At 38.2% G+C, this 20,960-nt stretch overlaps 1 protein-coding gene across 2 annotated transcripts in view; it reads right to left on the minus strand.

Annotated features, from left to right (window-relative positions):
- PARD3B (par-3 family cell polarity regulator beta) overlaps positions 1-20,960 on the minus strand; it is a 1,051,931-nt gene that overhangs the window by 467,193 nt on the left and 563,778 nt on the right. For both annotated transcript variants that reach the window (XM_032637435.1, XM_032637436.1), the window contains one exon: positions 1,488-1,673. In XM_032637435.1, the coding sequence (XP_032493326.1) occupies positions 1,488-1,673 (186 nt within the window). The remainder of the gene's footprint in view (positions 1-1,487; positions 1,674-20,960) is intronic.

Below are 20,960 nucleotides of genomic sequence, written 5' to 3' on the forward strand. Positions count from 1 at the left end.
CAGAACTAAAGAGGCTTCATGACTCTCTGACATCAGCTAGCCTGGTAGTCCAAGGTGTAGTTAAAGTATGTGGAGCACGCTCAGACCTGTAGATCTATGGTGCGATAGAGACATACCAGCCTGAATCCAAGCCCTTCTAGTTGCCCTGCAGGGCCATGAGGGAAGTAAAGGCTTACAGATGTATGTTACTGAAATGTTGTCATTACTTATTATGCAACAGAAGCTAACTGATCCAAGGAGTGCATTAAAGAGTTATCTATCCCCAACGCATTTCTTCTTTCCCAAAGAAAAAGACATTAGCTCAGTGTCTAGGTCTGAAGCAAAAGTGGAATGATTAAGTGTGAGGAAACACATGCTTCAATAAAGCCAGGATCCTTGGACCAGGGGGGCCTCCTGTGAACTCTAACTATGCCTTCGTGGCTTTTGAGTGGGAGAAGGCACACATTATTAATATCAAAATGATTTTAAAATGGCTAACATGTATTCAACGTTTATCATAGGTGCGGTGCTAGGCATTTTATATCTATTGTCTTTTTGGTCCTCACAAGAGCACCAGGAAGCAGGCACTACTAATTTTACTAATTTTACACATGAGGAAACTCAAGCACACTGAGGACAAGTAAGTTGCCTACATTCACCCACGGTGAGAGTAGTGAGGGCAGGATTCGAGCTCAGGAAGCCTCGCTGCATGGCATGAGACGATGATGATGGTGAGGACAGCTGACGATAAGCACAAGAGGGGGTGTTTTCCCCCTCTCTGTAATCACTTCACTGCTTTAATCACATTGTGCACATTACTGTATTCAATCCTTAGAACCCTGTACATTAGGCATTATTATTAAGGGTGCGCTACTTGGAGCACATGGTGGTAGAGTTGCATGTGAACTCTGGCAGATCTAGTTAACCATTATATTACGGTAACAGCGGTGATCATGTTGCCTGCCCCTGTATGAAAGAGCAGAATCACGTTCTTCTCCTTTTATCTGGAAATTCATAAGCTTCTCTAAGTTCAAAGGCAAATATGCATTCCCAGTGGATTTTCCAGTGTATAAAAGGTGATAAATGACTTCTAATTTGTACTACAGTCTCTCCGATTCCACTGAACTTTCATTCTTACAAGCACAAGAAGTATAGTTTCTTATTTGTTGCTTGGATGTTGACTTGTTTTTAGTTTTGCTTTTCTGATTTCATATTTTTAGGTTCAACTTTATTAGGTTACAAGCTCAGAAGAATCCTAACAGTAATTAAAAATAATGTAAAAGAGAATATTAATCATGGTGAGTTTTAAGAACTATCAATAGGACATGACCACTTAAAGTATGAAAACAAACTGTCACCCAGATCTGTTCACACATACATGCCCTGCGTCTGGCAGGAAAGCCTCAGTGGTCTCAAGCCTTTAGACACTTTCTCCACCCAGTCCCCAGGCACAACGACGACTTCTCTAAATATCTTCTCAGTGATGGGCAAACATCACCCCTACCTACCTTAAAAGCAGCACCTCCGTGGATGATGGATTTGATAAAAATCCCCAAGTCTGTTCCAGTTTCTCGAGATTTGTTCCCCTTCAAGCTCACCCCAAGACCAGCAGAACCAGAATCATTCAGGGGGATCTCGAAGGTGAGTTGCTCAGTTGTTTCCAGGGAGAGTGCGTAGCAGTCAGGTTCTCCTTTCTGTTGGAAATACACATGAAAGGAGTAAAGGAGGAGAAAGCAGATTAATATTTATACACTCAGATGGCCAAACACAGATGCAACCGGCAAGACGGGATGACTGGACCTCTAATAGCTGTAATTCTGCTCCGGGTGGGCAAAGGCTGGTCTCTCTCTGCAGGGGCCACCATCACATTGATGGAGTGGAAGGGAGAGGTTCCTGGGAATAATATTTGGTGATGGTCAACAGAGAGGATTCTTTGGCAAGGCTCTCCTACCATCTGAAACATTCGAAAAGTATTTGAAAATTCAGCAGGATATTCTTAATAATTAAAGAGACTGGACGTTACTTAGGGAATCTTAGGTGCCAGAAAAAACCTTAGAGATAATGTGATCTCAACACCTTCATTTTACAGATGAAGAAACAGGAGCTCAGTGTAGAAACGTTCTAAAATTTGGGGGAATATTTGGCTTCTATAATTTAAAACATATCATTTACCGTGGAAGCAAGGCTATTGATAAAGACTGTCAATAGGATACCGAACACTGAAAAAAATAAACTGTTAATTTTAAAGTTAGAGATGTGATTTTTAACAGCTATCACTGAATTAAATTTCACTTTGTCAAAACTCATGCCTTAAGCTGGCTCCTTTGGATGGTATAACTCACTGGCAATTGGTTTTTGAACCTAAACAAAAATGATAACGCACGACAAATATTCATGTCATCGTTGACAAATGACACTAAGCCATAAGCCTAGCTGTTCTAAAAAAATTACAGAGTATGGTAGCAAAAGGCATAATTAGGGTTCAGGTCTCCAGGGAGAAGCGTACAGTTAATCATATCCGGTCCCTAGTGTTTTCAAATATACAGAAGTGGGGATAGAAAAGTGCTGTCCACATGATAAAGTGTACAGGTGCCCCTCCTGCATCCTTCCCGAGCTTGCAGAAATGTGAAAGTCTGCCCCAGTGTTTAACTGAAAAATTTGAAAATGAGATAGCCCTGGAAACCACCAACTCATTCCAGGTCGGTAGTTCCTTCTGCTCTATAATTATGTCTAGAGACTCTCATCTTAAGGTCACTGTGAGGGACACTTATGTAAAATTATGTATTTTAAAAATTATCGTGAATGTCTGAATGTCAGTCACAAAATAACAACTATAAAATCAGAAGTAGCAAAGAACCCACAATTAAAACAGGATTAAGAGGTCTGATCATAGCCAGATCCACTGACATGGCATCTTCGATTCCTCCCAAAGTAGAGAAAGCCCATGTCTAGCCTTAGACAAATAGTTCCTTCATTTAATTTCACTGTAAATGAAGTTAGCTGTAAAGATTTTGACAAGGGGTAGTTTCAAAGAAATTAAACTTTACTGCTTAATTTAATAAATCTATTACAGGTTAGCTCTTTTAACTAACTCATTATATTACTACCTTAGAAACAAATCCCATTATTTGATACAAAGCAGCTCAGGCTTTCTTTAACCTCAGCACAGGTGACATTTGGGGCCTGATAATTCCTTATGGGGGCTGTCCTATGCATTGAAAGATATTTAGCAGAATCCCTGGCTACTACCCACTAGATGCCGGTAGTATCTCCTTTCCCAGTTGTGACAACCAAAACTGCCTTTAGACATTGCCAGATGTCCCCAGGGGTCAAAATCACCTTTAGGTGAACACCACTGCCCTGAACCAACAATTGTCAAATGCAGTCAAGTTCAAGGCAACCAGGGTCTAGAGAGGCCATGTGGACTGCAGTGAGTGCTGCCTGATGATATGTTCCTAAGTACCAGGAAGGGGTGGCAGTAAAAGTCCCTGCAATCAACAACTGGCTCTCATTCTCAAAGGCTCATGACAGAGCACTGAGATGGTCAGAATGAACTCCTAAGGAAGTCTGCTATGTATTGTATTAGCTATGTCTCTGGTTATATGGCAGCTAAGTTTTCAGAGGCAGAAATGCAAACTTTGTGGGACGAACAGAGTATGAAAAGTGAAAAATACTGAATTATTTGGGGTGTGTGTGTATGTGTATGTATATATATATACACACATATATATAAAATACTGCTTTTTACTTATATTAGAGCACAGAAGAAAGATGCAGTCTACCAAGTGGTGTTTGCTAAATCAGTTATGCATATATATATATATATATAATATATATGCTGTTTTTGTACTTTTTAATTAAGAATCACAGAGTTATATAAAACAGTGGTGAAACAGACTTTTAATCACGTGAGAGTATGACAGTATTAGGCATAAAAGCTTACGTATACGGTACATTTCAATATGTAACATACACTCTATACTCATATTCAGACACCTACTCATCTACCTATTACCTGCCTGCCTTCCACCCCCGTCCCATCTATCTGCATAGGAAAAAACTTGGTTATCTACTGCCACTGCAATATGGACTGTTATTTTCTTCTTTATAATTTGTTTTCCAACACTTCTCAATTATAAAAGAATAAATGTTTTTAAAAGGAATTTATGAAGATATAAGAACCATTTGCTATATTATTGCACTGCCAAGTAGAGAGATGGTAAACACATCTCTATAATGACACGTGTGTACGCATTTACACACACACGCACATAGATATACAGATATGTCTAATATAATCAACACTAAATATTTACACACCCTACAGTAGTATTTATACTATACATATATTTTAACATTACACACAACACATAATATGTATATATGTTCTATAAACATAGGTGTATGTGTGTGTATACTAACTCCTCTTAGAGTCACCAATGACCCTCATGTTGGTAAATTCGATGGTCAATCCTTGGCTTTCATCTTACTTGGTCTACAGTAGCATGAGACCCAAATTATCAAGCCCTACTTTCTGAAACACTTTCTCCTCTTGGTTCCAGGACACCACTTTTCAGCGTTCATCTCCTACTTCACTGTCTACTCCTTTTCCAATCCCTTTTGCAGACTCTTCCTAATCTCACCAATCCCTAAGTACTAGTGTCCTAAGAATCAATCATCTGACCTTTTCTCTTCTCTCCCAACCTCACTTTCAAAGTTACCTCATCTAACTTCTGCCCCCAATCTTTTGCGTCACCTCCTCCCTCTGCTTTGAATATTCCTCCCTTACATTCCTGCAGACCTTCTTCCCTTACTGCCTTCAATTCTGTGTTCAAATGTCAATTTATCAGTGAGGTCTTCCCTGATCATTCAGTTTAAAATTGTTTTAAGGTTCTCCCAATACTACCCTACCCATGTCCATTATCCTGATTTGCTTTTTCTCCATAGCATTTATCACATACTATGTACTTGCTTGCGTACTTTTTTTTAATAGTGTCTGTTGAATGCAGGAACTTTTATATTGCTCTGTTTTTTTTCCATCAATATATCACTGATGCTTAAAACAGTGCGAGACTCAAAAATAGGCCCTGGATAGGCCCTAGGTTCCTGCTATTCTGGATTTCATTACTTTAAATGTTTACACAAATTAGTTTTTACATTAAAAATAATTATAAAGAGCATACAGTATCACAGTTATAAGAAACCTTAAAAGTAACCTTGTCTAATTTCCATTTTCATACCACACTTCCTACTCCTAGGAGAGATGATAACCCAGCTCAGCTTCAGCATCATATTCTCAATGAAGGCACCAAGATGTGTCATAGCTACCAATCTGTGACAAACGTTGGACTGTTCATGATTTAAAATTGCATCATGTACCTCAAATCATAAGTGAACATTGCAAACAACAATATTCATGGTACATTTCATCAAGTTTGGGAAGCCCTGTGATCAAGTACCCAAAGCCACATTTTATCTACCTGTCTTCCTGTCTATGCATCCATGCATATACATATGTATGCACATACACAGATATAAATAAAAGTTTCAGGAGACAATACTTACCGAGAAGGGAACACATTCTAATGTTTTCTATTCTATTTCATTATTTTAAAAAATTTGTCACGACCCACTACATTAATTTCATAGTCCAATAATGAATCACAGTTTTCAATCTGGAAAACACTGCAATGATATATAAAGGCATTGTTTTTATTAAATAAAAAAAAAAGAAATGGAATGCAAAAACAGATGGTGAGTAAAATGTTAACTGCCTTTTCTTTCCTAATTTTCATAAGCCATTTTAATGCTTTATCCTACCTATCCCCTAGCCCTTAACTAACCCTTTATTCTCATTTACCCAAACTTCCTTCAAGTTCCTACAGATGTTGTTCTGTTATCATCCTAATTATATATCTTTCCGCTTCTCCTTCCCATTCAGTTATTTCTTTTTCTATTTCTCCATTCTCTCAGTTTGTTCCCTGAAATACGATTTCACTTTCTAAGCATAATGAATAATCTCTCACAGTTGGAATTCGGATATGAGACTGGCCCATTCTGGCTTGAGTGAAAAGAGTCAATCAACAAATTTTTGCTAACAAACCAGTCATTCAACACATTGTTATCAAGCATCTACTATGTATCAACACTGCCATGTGAAATGGCCAGTCTACACAGAACATAATTGGTAAAAAGGTTGTCGAACAACACGGCAGGGCCTTTCTGTTTCACTCACAGTATTATCTGACATGAAGGAATAGAGTTTAACAATAGAAAAGAGCAAACAGAGGAATCTACATAGTAGGAGCTTGACAGATATACAACCATTTTTATCAAACAAATATCAAAAGTAATTATTTGGTGTGAGAGGAGGAAAGAGAGGCAGGAAGATGGATGACTAAGGAGGCATCCATATTGTTAGCTTAAGAGTGTTCCAGATGAGGCTATCTCTGGAATAACAAATGTTCCTGTATTGCAAAGCAGTGCTGTTTCACGCACGCAAGTGGTAATAACCCAGTCTTTTGAAGCCTGGGGGACTCTCCAGTCCACAGGCCAATGTTCAATTTCCCAGAAGCCCAGGTCAGACCTGAAAGCATCCATGCTGAACTTCTTATGGCCCTCATTTCAGTAAATGCTGTGCTCTTGGCTCAGCAGGAGCAAGCTCTGGGTGTCTCTGCCCCGCCTCCCAAACGTGTAATTACTTTGTGTTGGGAGCAGCTTAACTTTATGCAAGAGTTATGTTTTACCGGCAATCATTTTGTCAGTTACAAAACTCAAACGAAGGGGCTTTAAGGCAAAAAAAAAAACAAACAAAAAACAAAAACAGAAGCTTTTTTTTTTTAATATAAAGCAAAAGCCAGACCTGGCAATTCTGCCAGGATAGATATTTTATAATTATCACTGCTGAATGTGCCTAAATAACTTCTCAAGAATTTAAGGTGATGAAACTTTTGTTACAGCTAAATAAATTTTCACAACAATGAAAGGATAAGACACCTTGAAGACACTTAATTTTCTGAAAATTTTTAATCTTCTGAAAAAGCATGGGTAGCTATTATTAGCATGAAAGGTTTTTGGCCAATTGGATTACATAGAATTTTTTTTTTTTTTTTTTTTTTGGCGGTACACGGGCCTCTCACTGTTGTGGCCTCTCCCGTTGCGGAGCACAGGCTCCGGACGCGCAGGCCCAGCGGCCATGGCTCAGGGATCTTCCCGGACCGGGGCACGAACCCATGTCCCCTGCATCGGCAGGCGGACTCTCAACCACTGCGCCACCAGGGAAGCCCGGATTACATAGAATTTAAAATGTGAATATTGCCCTATAGTGGAGATCAGAGACTCATTCCAACAGCTGGGGAGCATTTTATTTTAGACTGTACTTTTAAGAGAGTCAAGAAAAGACGACGACGAGAGATGAGCTAGCGCATGCAAAGCTATGTGTGATCTAAAGACAACCATTGTAATAAATAGCAAAGGACTTTCCCACCACTACTGCTAAACCAGAAGAATTATTCGTGATTTACAAGTAGGCAGATTATCTTTTAAAGTCTTTTGCCCTCTGAACAATATAGACAAATCACCAAAAAGAATCAGAAATCATAGTACAGATAATCTTTAAAATTCTGAATTATACTACAGGTGGTTGCAAATTAACCCCAAACTCAATATCATATACCTTTCACACAGAAAAGGAAAATGTAAGTTAATGTTGCAGTAAGTAGGGCAGAAGCTTCACAGAGCTATATGTAAACAACACTGCTATTTACTTTTAATGAAGGAACGATTTTTAATGATATTGTTAGCTCAGTAATCAATATTTTAAATATATGTTCTTATGTGATGTTTTAAAGTATACATTCATTCATTTTAAAGTAATTTAAAATCAAATATCTGAAAGACGAAAATACTATAAACTATTTGTAACTGAGACACTTTTTCATGTGTTTTGAAATCCACTCCCCAGAAAGGGGGCAGAAAGGGGAACTACTGAAAGCAAGAGCTGGTCTCTGACTTAACTTATCAAAAACCAATTTCCTTTATGTAAAGGATTAATCTAATACCAGAAAACAAATGTCAAAAAATGGCCATTCTTTACTGCCTGTTCAATATAAAAGTACCTTAATATAATACTAAGTCAGAGATTAAAGCTAACAAAAGTAAAGTCAGTCAGAGTTAAGATTCCTATAGCAACCTTTTTTCGCTCCTACTTACAGTATATATACTTGAAAGATCAGCAAATTCAACAGTTTAAGCACACTGGAAAGTTTTTTTTTCCTTTTCAGATATAGATTAAAGAAGTGAAAATAATATTTTGTGTCATGAAATGTAATATAAATTAATATTTTATAATTCAGACAGCAAGTGTTTTTATAAAACTAGAACCTGCTTTGTTAATATCAAGAAACAATAGATCTTTTTGTTTTGTGTTTAGTCTTTCTTATTAGAAGTCAAAAGACTTTAAAGTATTTTACAGGCAATAATTCAGTAGTTAAAATACAAAAATACATGCTTTTATATGAATATAAGATTCAAGAACAAACAAAATGATTGTAATAATCCAGTGATCTATGAAGGAAGCAGGGTGGGCCTGATTCTACGAGGAGCAGACCCATTTGAGAAACTGGGTTCCTAGGTGAAATACTTCTAATATTTTGTCATCGCAAAGACACTACACGCCAGGCTACCTGCACTTAATGCCTTTAAAAGACAACAGAACTATCAAGGACAAAAGCTAAACGTAAATAAAAATACACAGCACTGCAGGAAGTGGGATCCCGGTTAGGGTGCTTGCTCTGACCACAGCTCAGCCCGGCCCACTTCTCAGGAAGTGGGTGGCCCCTGACCCCATGACATAGTCAGCCCACAGGCTGCTAGAGCTCCCCGAGGACGTCTGGCCCGAGGCCATGTCCAATTAGGGCTGGCTTTAGTAACCAACAAACTGATTCCTTCTCAGACTTGGATCATTCTAAGGTCTAACACACAGGGGCACAATCATTGCATATGAGGAAAAAGAGGAGGGTTTCCATGATGACAAATTCTAGGGAAATGGTTTATGTTAGGACTTTTCAGTGCTTTTAAAAGTTAACACACATTCCCTAATTTACTTGACCACGGAACGCATCTTTGCATGAAGTGTATTACAGGAAAGTGTTCCCTAGCGTACACTTAAAGAAACACTGCATTAGAGAACACAGGGAAGGTCAGGCTAGAAAGGAATGGAGCAGAGAACAGAGAAGACTCCAGAAAGAAATCCTGTAGGTCAGGAACAAGGTCCCAGAGATGCCACATAACCTCACGGCTCAACCTTCCAGTTCCATTATTTCTGCATCACACTCTGGGTACATGTCATATGTCACAATTACCATCAACAACAAAAAGAATCATGCAAGGAAAGCACAGTCTCATGCCAGGCTTCAAAAGATGCAGAATAGCAAGTACATTCTGAAGCTTTTAGAATAAGGGGGTCCTTATTCCATAAAGGGGAATAAATGACATTTAGTTTCCTGATGTGAAATTAAAAAAAAAAATTAAATTTGTCTGGGACTGGGAGATTTCTGAAGATAGTTTAAAGACAATGAATTACAGGTTGTTTTCACTGGGCTCTTAGTGTGAAGTCACAGAATAAAATCTTAAATCATCAGAGTGAATATATAAGAATGTTCTACGTAACACCCTCCATTCTTAGTCTATGGGTCATTGTTTAGGGTACAAGCTCTTTTAGTAAAGATGATATACCTTTTGTCCCAACTCAAGAATTCTAAAGGCAGTGATTACATCTTAGGTACCTACATTCTCCCTAGAGGATCCAGTAAAGGTTCTTTTACTTTAAGGCACAGAGAGTCATGTTTATTAACTTATGCTATAATGAAGTAACAGTAGTACCACAGCCTCAAGAAAGTAATATTTTCATGAGGGCTGAGGGAGGCGGAGTTTGCTTGTTGGTTAAGCCTTATAAGAAAATAACGTAATAGGAATATAACCACTTTAACCCTACCCTTTTCTCTGATGTCTGAATTGCATCTAATGAGACTCCAGCTGGAAACCAATCCCCTTTAGTATAGTATTAATGATAAATAATCTTAAATTCCAAATAGAGATTGAGAAATCTCAGTGGGAAACAACCGTTTTAAATTCACAGTACATGCTTACTGTTGTAATGAGAATATTCTTACCATACATATATGCCATTTGTAGATAAAGACATATAATTTGCCTTTTATCTTAATAATTAAATCAATTACCCTGTTAAAATTAATTTTCAGATAAAAATAACTATAAAATAAGAAGTCATTTAGGTTCTAGAGTATAAAACCCATTAGATTTAAAATGTGGGTATGTCTTCCTAGCCTCACTACTGCTAACAAATTGATGGGAGAAGGGAGGGAAATCTACCCAGAGTTCATTAATGGGGAAAAGTGAACGGATGTGTCAGTTAGCTGTTGCCTCCCAAATACTGCATAACAAACCAATCCCAAAACTGTGATATGAACAATAAGGCATTTATTTCCAGCTCACATTTCTCAGGTTGACTGCTGTCTGGCTGATCTAGGCTGGGTTCAGGTAGGCTGGCTTCCAAGCTGTGGATGAGGTGCATGTCTGCTCCACAGATCTCTTAACTTCCTTAGACCACTGGGTATCTGAAACATGTTTCTCACATGATGAAAGGCAGGAATGCAAAAATGAAAGTACATCTAAAGCCTTTGCCCACAAAACATCTACTAACATCTCAATGGCCAAATAAATTCATATAGCCAAGTGTACAGGCTAAGTTTGGAAATACTCTCCACACATCATGAGACCATAACCAAATATATAGGTATTTAATGCTACCATTTGGAAGTGAAGAATTGAGACAAATAATCCCATCCAACAACTGGGTGATACACACACACGCACACAAGGGAGATATCCAGGGCTAATGATATATCACAGGGTTTATATTTCTCTTACTCATGTCTTTTCTTTTGGTAACACATTTTCTATTTGACACATATATGCATCTGTTATAGTCTGCACGTTTTCATACCCTCAAAATTCATATGTTGAAATCCTAATCTCCAAGGAGATAGTTTTAAGAGGTGGGGCCTTTGGGAGGTGATTAGGTCATGAAGGCAACACCCTCATGAGTGGGATTGGTGCCTTTATTAAAGAGATCCCACAGAGATTCCTAGCCCTTCCACCATACAGAGATACAATAAGAAGTCTGCAACCCAAAAGACGGCCCTCACCTGACCATGCAGGCACCCTGACCTTGGACTTCCAGCCTCCAGAACTGTGAGAAATAAGTTTTTACTGTTTATAAGCTATCCAGTGTGTGGTACTGTTATAGCATCCCTACTAGAATGAGACATCAGGTTATAGTCATCCTACAGTCTGGCCTTCAGAGTGGCTTCTGGGTCTGTGAGATCTCACCGAGAGAGAGAGAGGAAGTAGGTAGCCTAGATCTGAGAAGACTCCCTCTTTAACATTCCTGCACTGTTTCTGCCAGGTTCTTTTTTTTTTTTTTTTTTGAATGTTATTATTTTTTTATACAGCAGGTTCTTATTAGTTATCTATTTTATACATATTAGTGTACATATGGCAACCCTAAGCTCCCAGTTCATCCCACCACCCCCACCCCCAACCCCCGCTTCCCCCGCTTGGTGTCCATATGTTTGTTCTCTACATCTGTGTCTCAATTTCTGCCCTGCAAACCGGTTCTCCTGTACCAGTTTTCTAGATTCCACATATACGTGTTAATATATATTTGTTGTTCTCTTTCTGACTTACTTAACTCTGCATGACAGTCTCTAGGTCCATCCACGTCTCTATACAAATAACCCATTTTGTTCCTTATTATGGCTCAGTAATATTCCATTGTATATATGTACCACATCTTCTTTATCCATTCATCAGTTGATGGGCATTTAGGTTGCTTCCACGACCTGGCTACTGTAAACAGTGCTGCAATGAAGAGTGGGGTGCATGTGTCTTTTTGAATTATGGTTTTCTCTGGGTATATGACCAGTAGTGGGATTGCTGGGTCACATGGTAGTTCTATTTTTAGTTTTTTAAGGAATCTCCATACTGCTCTCCACAGTGGTTGTGTCAATTTACATTTCCACCAACAGTGCAAGAGGGTTCCCTTTTCTCCACACCCCCTCCAGCATTTGTTGTTTATAGATTTTCTGATGATGCCCATTCTAACCGGTGTGAAGTGATACCTCACTGTACTTTTGATTTACATTTCTCTAATAATTAGTGATATTGAGCAGCGTTTCACATGCCCCTTGGCCATCTGTATATATTCTTTGGAGAAACGTCTATTTAGGTCTTCTGCCCATTTTTGGATTGGGTTGTCTTTTTAATATTGAGCTGTATGAGCTGTTTATATATTTTGGAGATTAATCCTTCGTGCATTGATTCGTTTGCAAATAATTTCTCCCATTCTGAGGGCTGTCCTTTTGTCTTGTTTATAGTTTCCTTTGTTATGCAAAAGCTTTTAAGTTTCATTAGGTCTCATTTGTTTACTTTTGTTTTTATTTCCATTACTCTAGGAGGTGGGTCAAAAAAGATCTTGCGGGCTTCCCTGGTGGCGCAGTGGTTGAGAGTCCGCCTGCCGATGCAGGGGACACGGGTTCGTGCCCCGGTCCGGGAAGATCCCACATGCCGCCGAGCGGCTGGGCCCGTGAGCCGTGGCCGCTGAGCCTGCGTGTCCGGAGCCTGTGCTCCGCAACGGGAGAGGCCACAACAGTGAGAGGCCGGCGTACCGCAAAAAAATAAAATAAAATAAAATAAAAAAGATCTTGCTGTGGTTTATGTCAAAGAGTGTTCTTCCTATGTTTTCCTCTAAGAGTTTTATAGTGTCTGGTCTTACATTTAGATCTTTAATCCATTTTGAGTTTATTTTTGTGAATGGTGCTAGGGAGTATTCTAATTTCATCCTTTGACATGTAGTTCTCAAGTTTTCCCAGCACCACTTATTGAAGAGACTGTCTTTTCTCCATTGTATATCCTTGCCTCCTTTGTCATAGATTAGTTGAGCATATGTGGTTTTATCTCTGGGCTTTCTATCCTGTTCCACTGATCTATATTTCTGTTTTTGTGGCAGTACCATATTGTCCTGAAGTTGTAGCTTTGTATTATAGTCTGAAGTCAGGGAGTCTGATTCCTCTAGCTCTCTTTTTTTCTCTCAAGGTTGCTGTAGCTATTCAGGGTCTTTTGTGTCTCCATATAAATTTTACGATTTTTTGTTCTAGTTCTGTAAAAAATGCCACTGATAATTTGATAGGGATTGCGTTGAACCTGTAGATTGCTATGGGTAGTATAGGCATTTTCACAATATTGATTCTTCCAATCCAAGAACATGGTACATCTCTCCATCTGTTGGTGTCATCTTTTATTTCTTTCATCAGTGTCTTATAGTTTTCTGAGTACAGGTCTTTTACCTCCTTAGGTAGGTTTATTCCTAGGTATTTTATCTTTTTCTTGCAATGATGAATGGGATTATTTCCTTAATTTCTCTTTCTGATCTTTCATTGTTAGTGTATAGAAATGCAAGATATTTCTGTACATTAATTTTGTATCCTGCAACTTCACCATATTCATTGATTAGCTCGAGTAGTTTTCTGGTGGCATCTTTAGGATTATCTATGTATACTATCATGTCCTCTCCAAACAGTGACAGTTTTACCTCTTCTTTTCTAATTTGTATTCATTTCTTTTTCTTCTCTGATTGCTGTGGCAATGACTTCCAAAACTATGCTGAATAAGAGTGGCGAGAGTGGACATCCTTGTCTTGTTCCTGATCTTAGAGGAAATGCTTTCAGTTTTTCACCATAAGAATGATGTTTGCTGTGGATTTGTTGTATATGGTCTTTATTGTGTTGACATAGATTCCCTCTAAGCCCACTTTCTGGAGAGTTTTTATCATAAATGGCTGTCGAATTTTGTGAAAATCTTTTTCTGCGTCTATCGAGATGATCATATGGTTTTTCTCCTTCAATTTGTTAATATGGTTTATCACATTGATTGTTTTGTGTATATTAAAGAATCCTTGCATCCTTGGCATAAATCCCACTTGCTCATGGTGTATGATCCTTTTAATGTGTTGTTGGATTGTTTGCTAGTATTTTGTTGAGGATTTTTGCATCTATATTCATCAGTGATATTGGTCTGAATTTTCTTTTTTTGTGACATCTTTGCCTGGTATTGGTATCAGGATGATGGTGGCCTCGTTGAATGAGTTTGGGAGTGTTCCTTCCTCTGCAATATCTTGGAAGAGTTTGAGAAGGATGGATGTTAGCTCTTTTCTAAATGTTTGATAGAATTCACCTGTGAAGCCATCTGATCATGGACTTCTGTTTGTTGGAAGATTTTTAATCACAGTTTCAATGTCATTACTTGTGATTGGTCTGTTCATATATTCTATTTCTTCCTGGTTCAGTCTTGGAAGTTTATACCTTTCTAAGAATTTGTCCATTTCTTCCAGGTTGTCCATTTTATTGGCATACAGTTGTTTGTAGTAATCTCTTAGGATGCTTTGTACTTCTGCGGTGTCTGTTGTAACTTCTCCTATTACATTTCTAATTTTATTGATTTGAGTCCTTTGCCTCTTTTTCTTGATGAGTCTGGCTAAAGGTTTATCAATTTTGTTTATCTTCTCAAAGAACCAGATTTTAGTGTTATTGATCTTTGCTACTGTTTTCTTTGCTTCTATTTCATTTATTTCTGCTCTGATCTTCATGATTTCTTTCCTTCTACTAACTTTGGGTTTTGTTTATTCTTCTTTCTCTAGTTCCTTTAGGTGTAAGGTTAGATTGCTTTATTTGAGATTTTTCTTGTTTCTTGAGGTAGGATTGTATTGCTATAAACATCCCTCTTAGAACTGCTTTTGCTGCATCCCGTAGGTTGTGGATCATCGTGTTTTCGTTGCCATTTGTCTCTATGTATACTTTGATTTCTTTTTTGATTTCTTCAGTGATCTCTTGGTTATTTAGTAACGTATTATTTAACCTCCATATGTTTGTGTTTTTTACGTTTTCTTCCCTGTAATTTATTTCTAATCTCATAGCATTGTGGTCAGAAAAGATGCTTGATATTATCTCAATTTTCTTAAATTTTCTGAGGCTTGATTTGTGACCCAAGATGTGATCTATCCTGGAGAATGTTCTGTGTGCACTTGAGAAGAAAGTGTAATCTGCTGTTCTCAGGTGGAATGTCCTATGAATATCAATTAAATCTACCTGGTCTATTGTGTCATTTACAGCTTGTGTTTCCTTATTTGCTGTCTGGATGATATGTCCATCTGTGTAAGTGAGGTGTTAAAAGTCTCCCACTATTATTGTGTTACTGTAGATTTCCTCTTTTACAGCTGTTAGCATTTGCCTTATGTATTGAGGTGCTCCTATGTTGGGTGTATATATATTCGTAATTGGTATATCTTCTTCTTGGATTGATCCTTTGAATCATTATATGTGACCTTCCTTGTCTCTTGTAACATTCTTTATTTCAACGTCTATTTTATCTGATATGAGTATTGCTACTCCAGCTTTCTTTTGATTTCCATTTGCATGGAATATCTTTTTCCATCCCCTCACTTTCAGTCTGTATGTGCCCCTAGGTCTGAAGTGGGTCTGTTGTAGACAGCATATAGATGGGTCTTGTTTTTGTATCCATTCAGCCAGCGTGTATCTTTTGGTTGGAGCATTTCATCCATTCACATTTAAGGTAATTATTGGTATGTATGTTCCTATTACCATTTTCTTAAGTGTTTTGGGATTTATTTTGTAGGTCCTTTTCTTCTCTTGTGTTTCCCACTTAGAGAAGTTCCTTTAGCATTTGTTGAAGAGCTGGTTTGGTGGTGCTGAATTCTCTTAGCTTTTGCTTGTCTGTAAAGCTTTTGATTTCTCCATCGTATCTGAATGAGATCCTTTCCAGATAGAGTAATCTTGGTTGTAGATTCTTCCCTTTCATCACTTTAAGTATATCATGCCACTCCCTTCTGGCTTGTAGAGTTTCTGCTGAGAAATCAGCTGTTAACCTTATGGGAGTTCCCTTGTATGTTATTTGTCATTTTTCCCTTGTTGCTTTCAATAATTTTTCTTTGTCTTTGATTTTTGTCAATTTGATTACTATGTGTCTTGGAGGTCTCTCCTTGGGTTTATACTGCCTGGGACTCTCTGTGCTTCCTGGATTTGGGTGGCTATTTCCTTTCCCATGTTAGGGAAGTTTTCGACTATAATCTTTTCAAATATTTTCTCAGGTCCTTTCTCTCTCTCTTCTCCTTCTGGGATCCTTATAATATGAATGTTGGTGTGTTAAATGTTGTCCCAGAGGTCTCTTAGGCTCTCTTCATTTTCTTTCATTCTTTTTTCTTTATTCTGTTCTGTAGCAGTGAATTCCACTGTTCTGTCTTCCAGGTCACTTATCCGTTCTTCTGCCTCAGTTATTCTCAGTTATTGATCCCTTCTAGTGTATTTTTCATTTCAGTTGTTGTATTGTTCCTCTCTGTTTGTTTGTTCTTTAATTCTTCTAGGTGTTTGCTCTTTAATTCTTCTAGGTCTTAGTTAAACATTTCTTACATCTTCTCTATCTTTGCCTCCATTCTTTTCCCGGGGTCCTAGATCATCTTCACGCTCATTATTCTGAATTCTTTTTCTGAAAGGTTGCCTATCTCCACTTCATTTAGTTGTTTTTCTGGGGTTTTATCTTGTTCCTTCATCTGGTACATAGTTCTCTGCCTTTTCATCTTGTCTATCTTTCTGTGATTGTGGTTTTTGTCTCACAGGCTGCAGGCCTGTAGTTCTTCTTGCTTTTGCTGTCTGCCCTCTGGTGGATGAGGCTATCTAAGAGGCTTGTGCAAGCTTCCTGATGGGAGGGACTGGTGGTGGGTAGAGCTGGGTATTGCTCTGGTGGTCAGAGCTTAGTAAAAGTTTAATCCACTTGTCTGCTGATGGGGGGTGGTGTGCTGAGTTCCCTCCCTGTTGGTTGTTTGGCCTGAGGTGACCCAGCACTGGATCTGGCAGGTCCTTAAGAGGGACTCTTCAGAAGCCCCAGAGTCCTAATAACTGGCTTGGGCTGCTGAATGTTGCCTTTAACTTTGCATTATTCTTCTTCAGTATTCATCTTCCAAATGTTTTTCTCCTTTGCTGTTATATATACAGGAAAGCAAGCCAAGAGTAAGGGAGCAATTTTTATGGCCTTCATTTCTGTAAAATCAGTCTGTAATTACAAGAAGTTTAAAAGTTCAGCATACTTCCAATCAATATTTCCCTAGATGTAGGATTAGCAGGACTTCTTTCTTCCCTGAAATAACGGATCTTCATTTTTCAACAAAGTAAAGTATGCTTCAAAGAATAAACAAGGACTATCTCAATTTAGTTCATTCCTAAGGAATTAAATTTTTTTAAATTAATCCATCACAGGTCCATTTTTACTCTGATACATGAAAAACGAAGAATCATCTAAGCATAAAGAGTGAATGAATCTTTTTTTTTTTTTTTTTTTTTTTTTTTTTGCGCTATGCGGGCCTCTCACTGCTGTGGCCTCTCCCGTTGCGGAGCACAGGCTCCGGACGCACAGGCTCAGCAGCCATGGGTCACGGGCCAGCCACTCCGCGGCATGTGGGATCTTCCCAGACCGGGGCACGAACCCGTGTCCCCTGCATCGGCAGGCGGACTCTCAACCACTGCGCCACCAGGGAAGCCCGTGAATGAATCTTTTTAGTCAAGCATTTTCCTGATGGTACAGACCTACACTTTTTATGATAATGAAATCATACACATAGGGAAACATCTTTATTTCGTATGTGTGTATATATATAAAGTGCAGCAATTATTTTCATCTCAAAGGAAATTTTACAGCAAAGTTATAATGGAATCAAAGACTCCTTACTTAGTATTTCCAAACACCCAGTCTTTGTGTCTCAGCATGCAAGCTGCCTCTTCCTTCTCTGATTTTATCAGTAGGAAAACAATTTGCCTTCCTCTGAGTTCCATTCTTCTGTTTTCCTCCTTTTCTTATGATTCTCATCCCTTTCTTTCTATTCTTACAATTATTTGCTGGTGTGCCTGTTCTGATTCCACTATAGCACTGTGATCTCACCAAAGGCAGGTATTATGTTTAATTCAACTTTCAATCCAGTTTAGCATCTGATAGAATGCATATGTATAAAAAATATTTGTTAGAGGATGACTTCATAAATTATTTATTTGATGCTTCTCTGCCATAATGCCCTTCTTGAAATAATAGCATTAAAAGGCCAAAAAAAAAGGGACAGGTATGTCTTGCATCTTATCTATAAAAGCATAGTTTTAACACTTCTGGCCTAAACTTTCTAACATGTTTGTTAGATAGAACTGAAGTTAATTAATTAAATGTTACAAAGAGCTTCTCTTACTTCTTAGGTGGGATTCTCTCTAAAAATAATTCTCTCCCCTCCTCCCACTTTGACACCCACTGAAAACTCTTACATACCAATCAAAACCCAGCTGAACTGTCACCTGCTCTCTGTGGCTGGGCCCTCACCTGGGTCTCTATACATAATTCAATTATAGCACTAATCACATTATAGTTGTTATTATATAAATCTTCAAGGATTTCAAGGGCAACAAGGTCCACTTCACTTCTATTTATGCCACTAGCACCTATCCCAATGAATGCCTGAGAATAAGTGTGCAGTAAATATTAAAGAGCATCGCAGAGAAGTGCTGCATCAGTTAGTCCTTCCATTGCAGCTCAAATGGGCGACATTTTCACTAATATTAAAAGTAGTTTAACAACTGCTAGTTAAGTCCCAATACTTTGTAATATAGACCACTGTCACCACCATCACCTAATGGAACTCTGGAGTATTAGGTAGTGCATTTGGGATATCTACAGCAACAGCGATCCCACTTTCTCATTTCTATAATAGTGCTAAGCTTAATCACGACACGTTTGTACTCTGATGCCTATGAAGGGCTGAGCTTTGCAAGAAAATAGCTTGCAAATGTTTCTAAGAACTCACATTTATTTTGGCTCTTCTGATCACCATATCCGCTCTTGAGTTTTGATATGGGGTGGAGTAAACCTGTCACTCACTTCTCCTTTATTATGACAGCTGGTACTATTCGGCAATTACCCTGTTCAAATTAACCCTAAAAAAGCTATTTTTCACATTCAAACCTAAGACTGTGTCTATGTCCACTCCTAAACAATTGTCTAAGAAGTTTAAATTCACTTATTGAGCGAATTCATTTGTTCTAAATAAAACTGAAAAGCAAATAAACTAAAAGTTGCTTTGACAGTTTTTTTTTTTTAACTAAATGGGGCAGCATTGTGTAAAACACCAAGTAAAACACTAACTATATCTGGTATCTCCCTGTCTTTGTCCTTTCAAATGTATTGCACAATAGGCACAGATAATCCAGAATATTTTTTCTACTCTATTTGACCTAAAGGAAACTCAAGCTCTTAATTCAAATATGTTAATGACTGGTAAAAGAGACACCTGACCAATTATTTTCTTGTTAAGGCAGTCCTTGATCCCAGTCTTTATCTCTATGAATGTAGAGTTCATCTCATTGTTTTAGCCACATCAAAAGTAGGGCATGGCTAGACAAATATGCGTGATTTATAAGGGAGCCATATTTTCGTGATACAAAGCAAGCCGTTTAGTGTTTAATGGGGACCATATGTTCAAAAGCCTCTTCAACTTATTTTTTTCTTTTCTGTTACACTGTAGAACAGAAACCCAACCTACTAAAAAAACAAGCTGAGAGACATAATCAAAGAACCAAAAATTTCTATAATTGTAAGTGCAAATCATTTACTCATATAACAACACAATAGATATTTATCAATTTTAACCATTATTCAGCATCAGTACGCTTTGTACTCTGTCTAGATCTCTAACTTCCAATAAAAAATATCTGTACTAGTAGTAAATTCAGCTGCAACTTCCTAGGAAATTTTATAAGTGTTCTAAGAACACTGTGTATGAACAAGAGCTCACTTTTTTTCCTTAGCATCCTATTAAGATAATCTCCTACCTCCTCTTAAAGAGAAACAGATTTGGGAACTCAGAAAAAAAAAAAAAAAATGAATGGTCTTCCTTTTATTTTCTTCACTCTCTGGTCTATGGTAATTGATGTCGACAATACCACGCTCAATCACCTATCTCCCATGGGACAGTACTTTCAATTAAACCTTTTATTTCATCCAAGAATGCCTGTTCTCATTGACCACTGCACTTTTCATCTGTGGGTTTATGATAATCTAATGCACATCTCCACACAGGCAGAATGGCCTTATGAATCCTTACTGTTCTTATACCAGAAGAGAAGTGCAAAACAAAGTTAGCTCCTGCAGAAGGCGGGAAGGAAACCGCATTTGTTTAACACAGCAAGAGGCCTTTCACTACCTGCCCAGTGGCCTTGACCACCACGCTGCCCTGGCCTCTCAATGTGCCGGCTGCCCTTGCCTGGTTGCTCCTGCCTGATAAGACATGCCCACTCCCTAGAGAGCTACTGAGAGCTGAGGGTGAGAGACAACGCAATCTTTGGGTTACATTTTCAAAGGTTTGTGAAGGAAGTAAGACATTTACATGCTATCGGTATTCTTTTATGAAGAAACCCTGCAGGTTAAAGAGGAACCTCTGAACTACTATTTGACTGCAAAGACCGGGCTTTTAAAAAAATAAGCCTCTAGCTTGTTTGTAGGTATTTTGCCTTTACTTTCTTTCCAGCTAGGATGTATATGATTTGGTTCCCAAAGTACACAAAGAAGTACAAAAAGAAGTACACAAATTATAGTGGCATGTTATTAACTTAACCACCATGAAAAATTACATATATATATTTTTACAGTCATACTCAGGCAGCTGAGGGTAAGGCTCGATCTAGTGTACGATCTAGTGCTCGATCTATCTCCTTACCATACGGGGAATAAGTCACTCTTATGTAGGTCCTCACACGTGAACAAGTACAGCAGCCTTCACCTTTGTTTAATTTTCTTGCATG

The sequence above is a fragment of the Phocoena sinus genome, chromosome 7 (assembly GCF_008692025.1).
Source record: "Phocoena sinus isolate mPhoSin1 chromosome 7, mPhoSin1.pri, whole genome shotgun sequence".
Lineage (NCBI taxonomy): Eukaryota > Metazoa > Chordata > Mammalia > Artiodactyla > Phocoenidae > Phocoena > Phocoena sinus.